General features: G+C 43.5%; 1 protein-coding gene across 1 annotated transcript; it reads right to left on the bottom strand.

Moving 5' to 3' along the window:
- Positions 1–7,614: 7,614 nt before the first annotated feature.
- LOC136530645 (uncharacterized) lies at positions 7,615–10,645 on the bottom strand. Its single transcript, XM_066523367.1, has 3 exons — positions 9,776–10,645; positions 8,102–9,669; positions 7,615–8,020 (listed from the first exon to the last, which is right to left on the bottom strand). The coding sequence occupies exons 2-3, from the start codon at positions 9,127–9,129 to the stop codon at positions 7,804–7,806; spliced, it is 1,245 nt and encodes a 414-aa protein (XP_066379464.1). The 5' UTR covers positions 9,130–9,669; positions 9,776–10,645; the 3' UTR covers positions 7,615–7,803.
- Positions 10,646–12,042: the final 1,397 nt, after the last annotated feature.

Genomic DNA, 12,042 nt, shown 5'->3' on the forward strand with positions numbered 1-12,042 from the left:
TTCACATGTCGATCGGTTTGTTTCAGTAATAATGAATGTATCAGCTTTTGTCTACTTCATCCTTTTTTGTTTAAAGTAGGCAAGATCGCTGTCTAAAGTAGGCAAGCTGCCTATCAGCAGGTTCACGAACCATTTTTTATGATACTACACGTACTCCCGCATGAAGAATCACTTACGGTATTAGGCATGACAAGATTTTCCTCTAAACTAAGAACAAGCATATATACTGTACAAATATACGTATGCACTTGTCGTTTAACTTGATTAACAGATAAAATTGAGTGGCAACTAAATTGTAGTTCTCGTGGTGATAGACTTAGCTTGATCAATTAATCAATGGTGATGATACGTATGCATGCTTGTTCAGAGAGAGTAGTTTAGTATATTTAACAACAATTGACTACTTCTATAACTAGATATCTGCGTCCTGGTTAGTTAGGCGAAGCAGCCACATGGTGCAGATTTTATGTTTTGGCCCCATTCTTAATCAGATTTACATGTGAATGTCCGCAAAATTAAGTTCATTGAAAAAAAGTAGGGGTTTAAATCAAAATCTAACATTATGAAAATAATCACTATAAATACGTTCATGTGAAACTTGTTTCATCAGAAAAAATAAATTAAGTAGCAGAATATTTTACACATATGTGAATTTGTGTAGCAGACATGTGAATTTGTACGTGTTTGTTACACGTGAATTTGTATCAGTGTTGTGTTGACATCATATATGCTAATACGCTACAATTTTTCCTATGGTGTTAACATCAGATATCTCCTTCTTAATTTGTACAATGCAACTGGCGATTTATATTGGTAGCATAGCTTGTGAACATCTACAACTTTATAATTTTGAGTTTTTACATTTTAGGTTGTTAAGATGCTCTAAAATTAATATAAAGTTTCAGCAGCATATTAATCGTGCACTAGGACATCGCCTCATGAAAATTAATTTTCCTTGAAAGGTGTCAAATGAAGATACTTTTTATACCAAAATTATGGCTATCGATGAGATCTACAAGTTTTTTGTGCTCCTACAGAGAACCCATTGCTATACATGGAACCCGGTGCTTTATATTATACATGGAACCCTGTCCTTTAGATTAAAAAAACCCTTCCGCCACTCTCACTCTCTCAACTTCTGGAAGTAAACCGGCCAAATATTTTTACTCCTGTGAGTCCCAATTATAGATTCAGTTTTGGTTCTACACATTATGGGCACTGTAATAAGCGACATCACATCGTTGTATAGAACTAGGGTTGGTACTATATACATTAGAGTTGTCCTTATACGCCGGCAACTATAGAGACTGGCGAGTGGTTGTTAGGGCATGTTTGGATCTGCTGCTTTAGACTTTAGAGCTCTAGCCCTCAAACAAATGATTTAAAGTTAGCTCTAAACTTAATTTCAGAGCTCAAAAGTGAGTTAAAGTGCTCTAAAGTTTTTAGAGCTATAAGATTTAGAGGAACGGATCCAAAGGCCTCAGTACAATCAGTAATGCGGCCGTGATTGCTACGATCGAATTTGTTCGGCCGTTAACGACGACCGGGGCGACTTGTGGTCTCCAATCTGCGCTAGCCGCTGGCCGTAGGTGCTGCTGCCAGAACTCACTCTGCGTCTGCGTCTGCGTCTGGCCGTAGGTGCTGCGTCTGCGTACAGGCATGTGGACTCGCAGACTTTGTCGCAGTTGCATAACTGCGCCGTCCCGTATTATTATTAAAGCATTAGTATTTTTAATTAAAATAAAAAATTACATAGGCCTTGATTATAACTTTCTAGGGATAGCCTTGTTATAGCTCCATGCATTGCATAGACTAGTCTTCGTTCTTCATCAATCCGCCAAAACAACTAAGGTGCAATAAAGTCGCTGCATTCGGCATCTAGCATTGAATTCATTTGACTGTACTGTGTAACACTATGGAAAGGTCTCTAATGACTAATAGCTCCAGTAGTCGTGATCAATCTCAAGGTTATCAAGCCAAATTCAGAAGCTGCTCTCTCACTTCTTTTGTTGTGTTGAAAAAAAATCCGCACCTGCAAGCTTCTTTAGTTACCGGATCACCCCTCTTTCCCATTTTCATTTTTCAAAATCTTTGTTGTTATAGAGACGTTCACAAGCTACCTAGAAAATTAAGTAACCACGTTTGAGTTCGAGCTGAACACAGAAATAAGGAGAGAGGGTGAAATTATCAAACACTGAAACACAGAAATAAGGAGAGCTGATCACTTGGTGCTTGTTCAATTCCTTCAGTCAATCAGATACAAGTAGGATAGTATGGCTAGCTAGGTCCTGTATGTGTTGTTGATTTATTCGCAGCTGCCAGCTAAACCTGCAGGAGTCAGCAATCTTAGGCTCTCCTTGTTCATGGGTTCAGTATCGCTCCAATCTAGCTGATTGTTCTGGCTGAGGGCTCTGACTAATCTTTTTAACATTCTCTAATCAGGTGCTTGCACTTCTATGTAAGCACAGGCTTATTTGTTGACATGCGACAAAAGGGGGAAAGTATAACAGTAAAAAGCTTCCTCAAGGAATGGAACAAATTAAATCAAACTATAAACCCTACTGAAAAAGACATGTACTTAACGACGGCCTTTGTATAAAGTGGTTTTTGGGTTTAGTGTGCCTGATGCTAACTTTAGAAGGAAATACCTCTATTTAGTGGGTTAATGTTTCCATTTTTCATTGCATTCTACTCCATCCGTACCAAAGTATAAACATTTATGGCGTTTAGAGAATTTCTCCCAAAATATAAGCACTTACCAGAATTCAAACAGATGTACACCCCACAGTTAATTAATTTGATACCATGAAAATCACCTTATCGCTCTACTCCTGATTGGCACTAATTTGTTGTGATATGTGCAATACTAAAAATCCATTTACATACGGCAACAATTAGCCCAACATCTGGCCAGCAATTAAGCCAATTATGAGTCATCTTGGCTATATGGTGAAGGGTATGATGTACTTTTGGCTTACTGCTGGTTCTAGAATGATAGAAATTCTTGTATTTGGATGGAGAGAGTAGATGGACATAGCCACGGTTGGGCTGCAGAACATTTGCCTCGTACGAATACATCGAGACCTTCACAACTAGGAGGCTCAAGCTCAGGGATGAGTAGTCCCTGGACTTATCCTAGGATGCCATTCAAGTCCTCGAATTTTCAAAATACATTTTCAAGTCTACAAATTAACTTGCAAGCTGTTCGACTGATGATTCACTACCGGAAACAGTAGAATTGCCGAGTGCATTCCATCGGGCACTCGGCAAACATCCAAGTTACTGAGTGTATTTAATAAAACACTCGGTAAACATATAGCACTCGGCAAAAGATACTTTACCGAGTGCCTAATAGAAAACACTCGGCAAAATACAACAAAACTCTCGGCAAACACGGACACTCGGCAAAATGGAGTCACGTGCGCTCGGCGTGCGGCGGCCATCTGACGGCAGTTGGTGCGCCGCCCTGCCGTTAGAACTTTGCCGAGTGTCCGTTAGAGACACTCGGCAAAGACAAAGGTATGTCGTGTGTTTTTTCTTGACACTCAGCAAACTAATATTTTTGCCGAGTGTTTTTTGTTTACACTCAACAAAGTAATATTGTTGCCGAGTGTTTTTGAATGGCACTCGGCAAAATAATAAAAAAAATTCTCTTCTGCCCTCCAAACTTTTTCTACTCTCCACATACAACATGTGGTACTACATGTTAAAATTTGGTATATTTCTCGATATGTTTGCTATATTTAAGTAATTTTATTGCATTTAGAGGAATTTTTTGTTTAAGTCAAATTTGAACCGCAAGTGATACAAATAATGGAATAAATTGAGTGGAGAAATCATATTCATGTTATTGAGTCCATTTTGGGGCCTTACTCGGGAAATGAAAAGAATTTTCGAACATTTTATTCACGAAACACGACAACGAACGTGTGGCCGAATGGTTTTTAAATTCTAAAAAAAGCAAACGAAGTCTGAAAATGACGAGATTTGTCAAGATCTCCTGATATCATACGTGGAGATTGTGAAAAAAAATTGAGAAGGTTTCGCATAATTTGTCACGTACGAGCTTTACAAACAGAAGCATCTCCGTAGAAGAATCGTAGCGTTTAGAAGGATCTGGTAAGATTTGGAGTCAAAGTGACGGTCGAATTGGGGTTTGACTTCAAAACTTTTTGTATAGGCAATAGACAACATAGATTGGTTCACGTCCAATTTTTGTAATTTTTCAGATCCGTTTGATAATTTTAATTTATTAACAGCAATTATAGAATTTTAATTGATATATATTGAATTTGAGCTATAACTGCATGAAATAAAGGATTAATATTCGTAGAAAAATCAAATATACATTGTTGAGTGAATTTGACAAGGTATTTTTAAATTACATCGTAACAAATTTAGTAGAACACGCTATCAAGAAGGAGGACGGTGGAGCATGAAATATCGATTTAGTTTGCCGAGTGTTTTGTACCTGACACTCGGCGAAAAGAATAGTTGCCGACTGCTTCGTAGACCGGCCCCACTGCACAGTATCAGGCCGTAATGGAAATTAAAAAAAAATAATGCCGAGTGCCCCAGATATTGGCACTTGGCATACTCCTTCATATACCCCCAGCGGTTAGCACCCCCGGCCCTCACCCTCGCGCACACAACACGCCGCACCGCACCGCACCGCACGCCGCCAACCCCCGCCCCACCGCGCCCCACCGCGCCCGGCCCTTCAGACACACGCGGCACCGCACGCCACCACCCCCCCGCCGCCCCGCCCCACCGCGCCCCGCCACCGGCGCGGCATCGCTGCCCCGCCCCCGGCGCCGCCCGCCCCGGCGCGTCCCGCCCCCAGCGCCGCCCGCCCTCGGTGCCCCGCCCTGCCCCCGGCGCGTCCCGGCCCCGGCGCCCCGCCCCGCCCCCGGCGCGTCCCGCCACCGGCGCCGCCCGCCCCGGTAAGATTTTCTAAATGCTCCATATAATTGTAGGCACCCAAGGATTTAACAATATTTAGTCTAGCTTTGGAGTGATAACTGCATTCCTTCGCTTCCATAACTATTTGGAGATTAGAGAGATAGAACAGAGACGAATCTTGTGAATCTTTCTCATGTTACTATAACCAGTGGAGGATGAAGAAGCTGCACTGGTTGGTGCGGTTCCTGTTCGGGCCGGTGCCGGTCTACTTCTCGGCGCTGGCCATCCTCATCGTGCTCACCAACGCGCAGTACTTCTCGGCGCTGGCCATAGTATAGTAGCACGAAAGAGTAACAAACGCTATTATATTATTTGGTCGCCAATCGGCTGCTTTGGCGAGCAGTCCACGGAACAGGCAGGGTCAACCAATTCTGCATCAATTTAGTGATAATAATTTAGTACACGCAATTATCGAAATAAACCTATTATATAGTATTTGAAATTGTCTGAACGTCGAGAGCCTGAAGCCTCTCGTGTCTCCTTTGTTTTCTGCTACTACTGGTCTAGATACTACTCAATTATAAGTCGTTTTAGAGACTCCAGTTGGCTGTGCTGACCGACACGGCAACACTGATCGCAGCATTGCTGCCGTGTTTGCTAAAGTGTGCACCAACCTCCAAATGCTGGAGCCCAGATGATTGGGGTGTGTACAAATGGGACGGGACACACTCCCCTACATATTCTGTTGTGATTTTTGAGCGTGGAGGATGACATGGCAAAAGCAGAGCGGAAATGCAGCTTCTCCCTTTTCTTCCTGCAGTTCAATCAATTCAAAATCAAAACTTGAGCACTCCTTTCTGGTATGGGTATATTGGGTAGGAAAGCAACCAAAGCCACCAAGCATCTCATCTGACAGCGCCTGAGCCTAATCTTCCTTCGATCATCGAAACAAACCTAGTAGTATTTGAAATTGATGTACGTACTGTTTCTGTTTCGCGATGACGACTGTTCAGCCGCAGCAGCCGCTAGTTTATTCGTAGCAACTGGCTTCATAAAAAAAAAGGGTTAATTGGATTCAGACCATTACAAAAATCGCATATCTGAGAAATGCCATTACTATTCTTCAAATTCGAATCCTGCCATTACAATTCCTTGTACAACGGAGGAATGCCAGATTCTACGCTTCGCTCGACCTCTGGCCCACCTGCTGGCATACGTAGACGTACCCCAAATCCGTATGGTCCATTATGCCCCTGTGTTCCGTATTAGAAGGTTGCGTCGCTGACTGGATCGAGCTCATCTATTCCCCACCTTCTCTTCCTCTCAAACGACAGCGGCGATGACGGCGACGCTCCCGACGGCGACGACGACGGCTACTGCTCTAGGCGGCCACAGCTACTGGTACAACGACTGCTCCTCCTTCCCTACCCCATCCGCCATTCTCTATCCCTCTCTAGTGCCTGCATCTGCTCTGTGGTGATGGCGAGCATGGCGGCCAGCTCCAGTGCAGGCATTGTTCATTGTCTTCCTCTGGTTGATTGTCCTAAATGCAAGGTCAAGGTCGTTAGACGCAAGAGCCAGGCTGGCAACGTGTATTACAAGTGCCCCAACAATTTTCGGGTAATTTGACATGTTTTTTGTTTATTTTTCGTTGAATGCAGCTAGGGGTAATTGTGCTTGATTTTGATTTATTTATGTTATGCAGAACGATGATACTTGTGGGGAGTACTGGTTCGAGAACGAGTACCTGGAGTATTTACGCAAAAATCATCTAGCCCTGCTTGAGGGTGTCGAAGTGGATGGTGTGCAGCCTGCAGCTGTTGCCCCTACTGTTCTTGGTGCTCCTGCTGTTGAAGGGACAGAACAAAATAGTGGCAGATTGCTAGAGATGCTGGACATTAAGGTTCAGATAGCTGACTTGAAGGCTGACATTGCCAACTTGAAGCTGGAGATCAAAAATTTGAAGAACGGAGGATTGAGCAAGCCTTTTGTCGTTAGCTATGCATTAGTTGCTATGGTGATGCTGAACATATTTGTAACTATTTTAGTTGCAACAATTTGGAAGTGAAGTAGTGGGCAGGTTAGGAGCAGAGATTGTAGTGTGTGATCATTTTGGAAGGCAAAGAAGTATCATGTTTTTTATCAGTGTTAATCTGAATATGTATGTGACATGTGACTCTGTTTCAGTAGTGGTTATGTAAATCTTTTTTCAGTGATTATGTGACTGTTTTTGTGAATATATTTCTATGTTTTTAGAGGATGTTTGGTTGCCCGCCGAAGCCTGCCACTCCATCTGTGGCTTGCCGAAGCTTTTTCTTTTCTGGCCGTGGCTCGCCACTACGCAAACAACGGTGGCGCCGAACCTTAGGCGATGAATTTTGGCGCCTCAGCTACGGCGTGATTTTGTGCTGGGAGTAGCAGTGGCGGCCACAGCTTTCGCAGGAACCAAGCAGCAGCCGCATAACTGGTGGCCGCCACAGTCCGTGGCGTGGCTCGCGTCGGCAGGAACCAAACACCAGCCTAGCTCTCGGTGGCAGCCACATGTGTGGCGTGGCGGACGTCGGCCGGCAACCAAACAGCTCCTTAGAAACACAAACTTTCACAGAATTGGGTTCATCAACACAAGCTCATTATGACCAGAATACTTTTATGGGTTCAATAACACAAGCACAGTTACCTTCTGACCATAACACAGACAAAGGTTCAGAAGCAAGTACCAGACTACCTAACATCCAGTTCACATGCACATAAGCACAACTACATGGCCAGTCCACATCCAGTTCACAGGCACATCACGCCTTCCCTACAGGTTCAAAAGATTACATGGGACAATTTCAACTTCAAAAGACAACAGGCAGAATTTAATCTTGGCCTGTTCACGTGCACACAAGAACTTGAACTTCAAGCTTCCATGTTGTTTAAAAAGTCCTTGAGGCTTCGAACAACACTAGTTTCTGGAGTAGCCTCCGCCCTCTTCTGCTTCTTCTTTGCTGGGATCTTTTTCTTCTTAGGTGTCTTCTTCTTCTTCTTAGGGGTCCTCTTCGTCTTAGGTGTCCTCTTCTTGACTTGTGATGGTCCAGCAATAACATCATCTTCTTCTTCTTCTAGTTGCCTTTTCCTGTAAATGTCACAATATTGTTAGGAAATAGTTACTAAATTGTTACAATCGACCTGCAATAAAAACAAGTCTGGCACTTGCCTTTTTGTTGTTGCATTCAACCCAACCTCTCCATCTTCTCCTAACTCTGGCATCTTGCAAGTCTTGGCAAAGTGGCCAAAATCACCACACCTTTTGCACCTCACCTTCTTCTTAGTAGCATTTTTCTCCAAACTTCCTCTGATTCTTACTACTCTGGGCCTACCAGCCGCTCTTCCCAATAGAGGTGGCCAAACTCTGAACCCAACGTCAACCGCTGGCCACTGTGATTTGTCTGGCATTGGTTCAACTCTTTGAGCATATGCAGCCCTGAAACTCTGAACAGAATAGTACTCATGCACAAAGTCTGCAATTTTCATTCCCCTGTGTGACAGTATCCATGCCAATGCATGTTTGCACGGCTTGCCTGTGACTTGCCACTCTCTACATGAGCAAGAATGATGCTGCAAGTCCGCAGTGTGCCGCTTCTGGTTGTTCCAGTCATCAATCAATGTCACTTCTGCTATATCCAAATCACTCTGGACAACCTTAACAACTTTCAGGTTATTGCTTATAGTGTTTAGGTCCTTGATGACACCAGGGAGTATACCATCCTGTAGAGTCCTACCAATCTGCTTCCTTAAACATCTCTTTTCCATTATCAGCTCCCTTATCCCATCAACCAGTTCATGCAACAAAAGACCTTTCAAGTGCCTAATCTGAGAATTGAAACTCTCAGAAACATTATTGGTCAAGTAATCACATTTACTATTCTCTGAAAATCCACATCTATACCAAACCCTGTTGTGGTAGTCCTGCAGGTATTTTATGGCACCTGGATCAAACTCAAAGATCTTGTTCATGTGCCACTTGAACAAACCCTCAGTGTAACTTCTTGCAGCTGGGTACAAGTGATCAGTGAACACATCTCCACGATAGTGCTTCATGAAGTTGGCATACATGTGTCTCATACACTCCCTGTGCTCTACCCCAGGGAAAACTGCATCCACAGCCTTTTCAAGACCTTTACAGGCATCTGTACATATAACCAAACCAGTTGGATAACCAACACCTCTACGCAACTGCTGCATGAACCACGTCCAGTTGTCTTCTGTCTCAGAATCAAAAACACCATAGGCCACATTATACAACCAATTGTGGCCATCCACTGCAGTTGCTGATGCTAGCTGCCTAGTATATCTGCCACGCAGAGCAGATGCATCTACACCTATAAATGGCCTACATCCAGCTAAAAAACCATCAATGCATGGCTTCAGTGCTACAAAAATTCTCTTGAAGCGCTTCTTCTTCTTCCCTTCTACCTCTATCTCTACAATGGTACCAGGGGAACTAATTTCTATCTGTGCTTTCTAGTTGTACAGCAATTGAAAACTTTCTTCATACTTTCCATGAATCTGATCAAGAGCAACCTTCATACCAGACCATGCCTTAGAGTATTTCAGTTTGATGCCATAATCTCCTTCAAGCTTATCCTTTGCATCTTTGGCTTTTTTATTTGGATTTTTCTTCACCCACTCTCCTAACCTATCAGCACACCATCCTTGACTAGCCATTTTGCCTACCAACAGCTTGGTACTGGGACAGTTGTGGTCAGCAGGCAACACTTTTATCTGCACGTCATATGTTGCACAGTTAACAATTTTATCTAGAAGCAAAAATTATAGAAGCAGGCAACAATTTTATTTGCAAGAAAAAAATAAAGGTTTTATGTTGTACCTGTATTGTTTTTTGATCAAAAAGTCTAGAAGCATGAATTCTCCATGGGCACCCCTCGGCTGCACACTTGGCAATGAATCTGGTCGGGTCAGTTTTCACCTTATCAAACTCAAATCCTTTCTTCACAGCATAATGCCGCACTGCCTTTCTAAATGAAACTATGTCAGGAAACAATTGTCCCTTGATAATCTTGGGGTTCTCTGGATCATGAAGCACATGAATCTCCAGGGGATCTGCATCATCAACTTCTGCCTCTAGAGGAAGACCTCCATCAGCAGCAACATGATTAGAGTTTTCATCAACCGGTTCAACATTGTCAGTGGTTGGTGGCTGTCTAGGTGGTATTGTTATATACAAGTGCTCATCATCTACCCCAACATACTCCTCATTATCAAACAAGTCTGGCTCTCTATCTGGTTCAAGGTCTGGTCCATTGGTGGAGCTATCTAGTAAAGCATCAGCATTGGTGGTGCTATCTGGGAATGCAGTCGCACTGGTGGGGATATCTGGCATAGCATTAGCTTTGGCAGCCCCATGTAGCATAGCATCAGTAGGTGCACTGTCATCAGTTGGAATAACACAAAGGGGCTCTAGTAGATCGAACTCAGGTGCATCACACATAGGTGCACTGTCATCAGTTGGAATAACACAAAGCGTGAAGAGGCCATCCCTAGCATCAATGTGAAAACAAATCATAGAAAGATGACTACAGCAATTAACCACAAACTACTATTCGTCCTGGTATTAGAGAGATGGAGTTTCAGAGGATTACCTAGACATCCCGTCCTCTGTCACAGAGTTAGCGCCGAGCTTGGCGCTAAGAGACCCCCAGCCATCTGCTCAACCTTCCATACCTGTGGATCTAGGGGGTCGCCACCAATCCCCGCCACCGTGCCCACCAAGAGTCGTCCCAGTCTCAATCGCAGTTGCCACTCTCCGCCGCCGCCGCCGCCGCCGCCGCCGTAGGGTTAGGGTTCATGGACGGAGATGAGAGGGAGGAAAGGAACGGTACCGAGTCGATCCAGTCAGCGGCACGGGCTTCTAATGCGAAAGGCAAGGGCATACTCGACCATACGGATTTGGGGTACGTCTGTATGCCAGTAGGTGGCCCAGAGGTCGAGCGAAGCGTAGAATCTGGCATTCCTCCGTTGTACAAGGAATTGTAATGGCAGGATTCGAATTTGAAGAATAGTAATGGCATTTCTCAGATATGCGATTTTTGTAATGGTCTGAATCCAATTAACCCTAAAAAAAATGCACGCAGACGCAGGGAATCAAGCTAGCAATATTTTCTATCTAACCAACAACAAAATTATTTGGAGATTAGAAAATTACATTCTGTGGAGTGTTTGGTAACTAGAGAACGATGAAAAATTACTTTGATCAATGGTGCACATGTACGGTGTTTTCCTTTCCCATCTTTCTCATGCTGCTGGGGGTTGCCTGAATAGTTTTTTTGTTAAAAAAATTTAATGTATCTAGTTGGTGGAGATGCATGGCTGCATGCCTGATACACTAGATAGGTGATATATCCTTTCCAGGAGGCATGTGGAAGTTCAGAACACAAATGAGATGTTGGAATTACCAGTTGCTACACAAATAGCGCTTTGTTTGATCAAATATAAGTCCATCTAAGTTTGTCCTGAGTCAAAACATTTTTTAGATGGGAAACTATTGTGGATGTGGTTGTCGGCCATCGTGCCGTTGTATTTGTTGCAGGTTTTGAAAACCTCCCCGTGCAGGGGAGGTGCTGCCGAAATTTAGATTTGACACTACTACGTTCCTTTTATTGCAGGAGAGGCTATTGCAACGTCCTCGACTCATCACTTTGCAGGACAGCAAGGTGAGGCATACAAGACTCTTCTTTCCGTATCATGTTCGTATATCACGTAACCTAGCTAGGCGTCTCCCGTTCGAAAGAGATACGGTTGGAAATATGCAGATCTTTGCATATCTATAACCGTATCTGTTTTGAATTGTCCACGTTTTTTGGACAGCCCGAGGATGTGTAGATGCGGTTAGTTTCCATGCTCTACTCCGATCCGTGATAGAGTTTCGACAGCATCTCCCTGTTGTTCTCCGGATACACAATCTCCCTTCCAGGACGTGTATTTAGAGAACAGCGGGAGGTGCTGCCGAAATTCTGTCTCGGATAGGAGTAGAGATGGAAACTAACCCCATTTATACATCCTCGGGTGGGATTAGGACCTATCTTCACCTATGAGATAGTATAGAAACGTGTAGATACAACGTGATTTTTTTTATAT

This window comes from Miscanthus floridulus, unplaced genomic scaffold (genome assembly GCF_019320115.1).
Source record: "Miscanthus floridulus cultivar M001 unplaced genomic scaffold, ASM1932011v1 fs_169_3_4, whole genome shotgun sequence".
Taxonomy (NCBI): Eukaryota; Viridiplantae; Streptophyta; class Magnoliopsida; order Poales; family Poaceae; genus Miscanthus; species Miscanthus floridulus.

Bases quoted from the DNA above. Each gene is read 5' to 3' on its own strand.
- LOC136530645 (XM_066523367.1), bottom strand. From the start codon at position 9,129: ATGCAGCAGTTGCGTAGAGGTGTTGGTTATCCAACTGGTTTGGTTATA. The intron at 8,021-8,101 runs GCAAGTGCCAGA...TGACATTTACAG, and splicing joins TTGAATGCAACAACAAAAAG to GAAAAGGCAACTAGAAGAAG.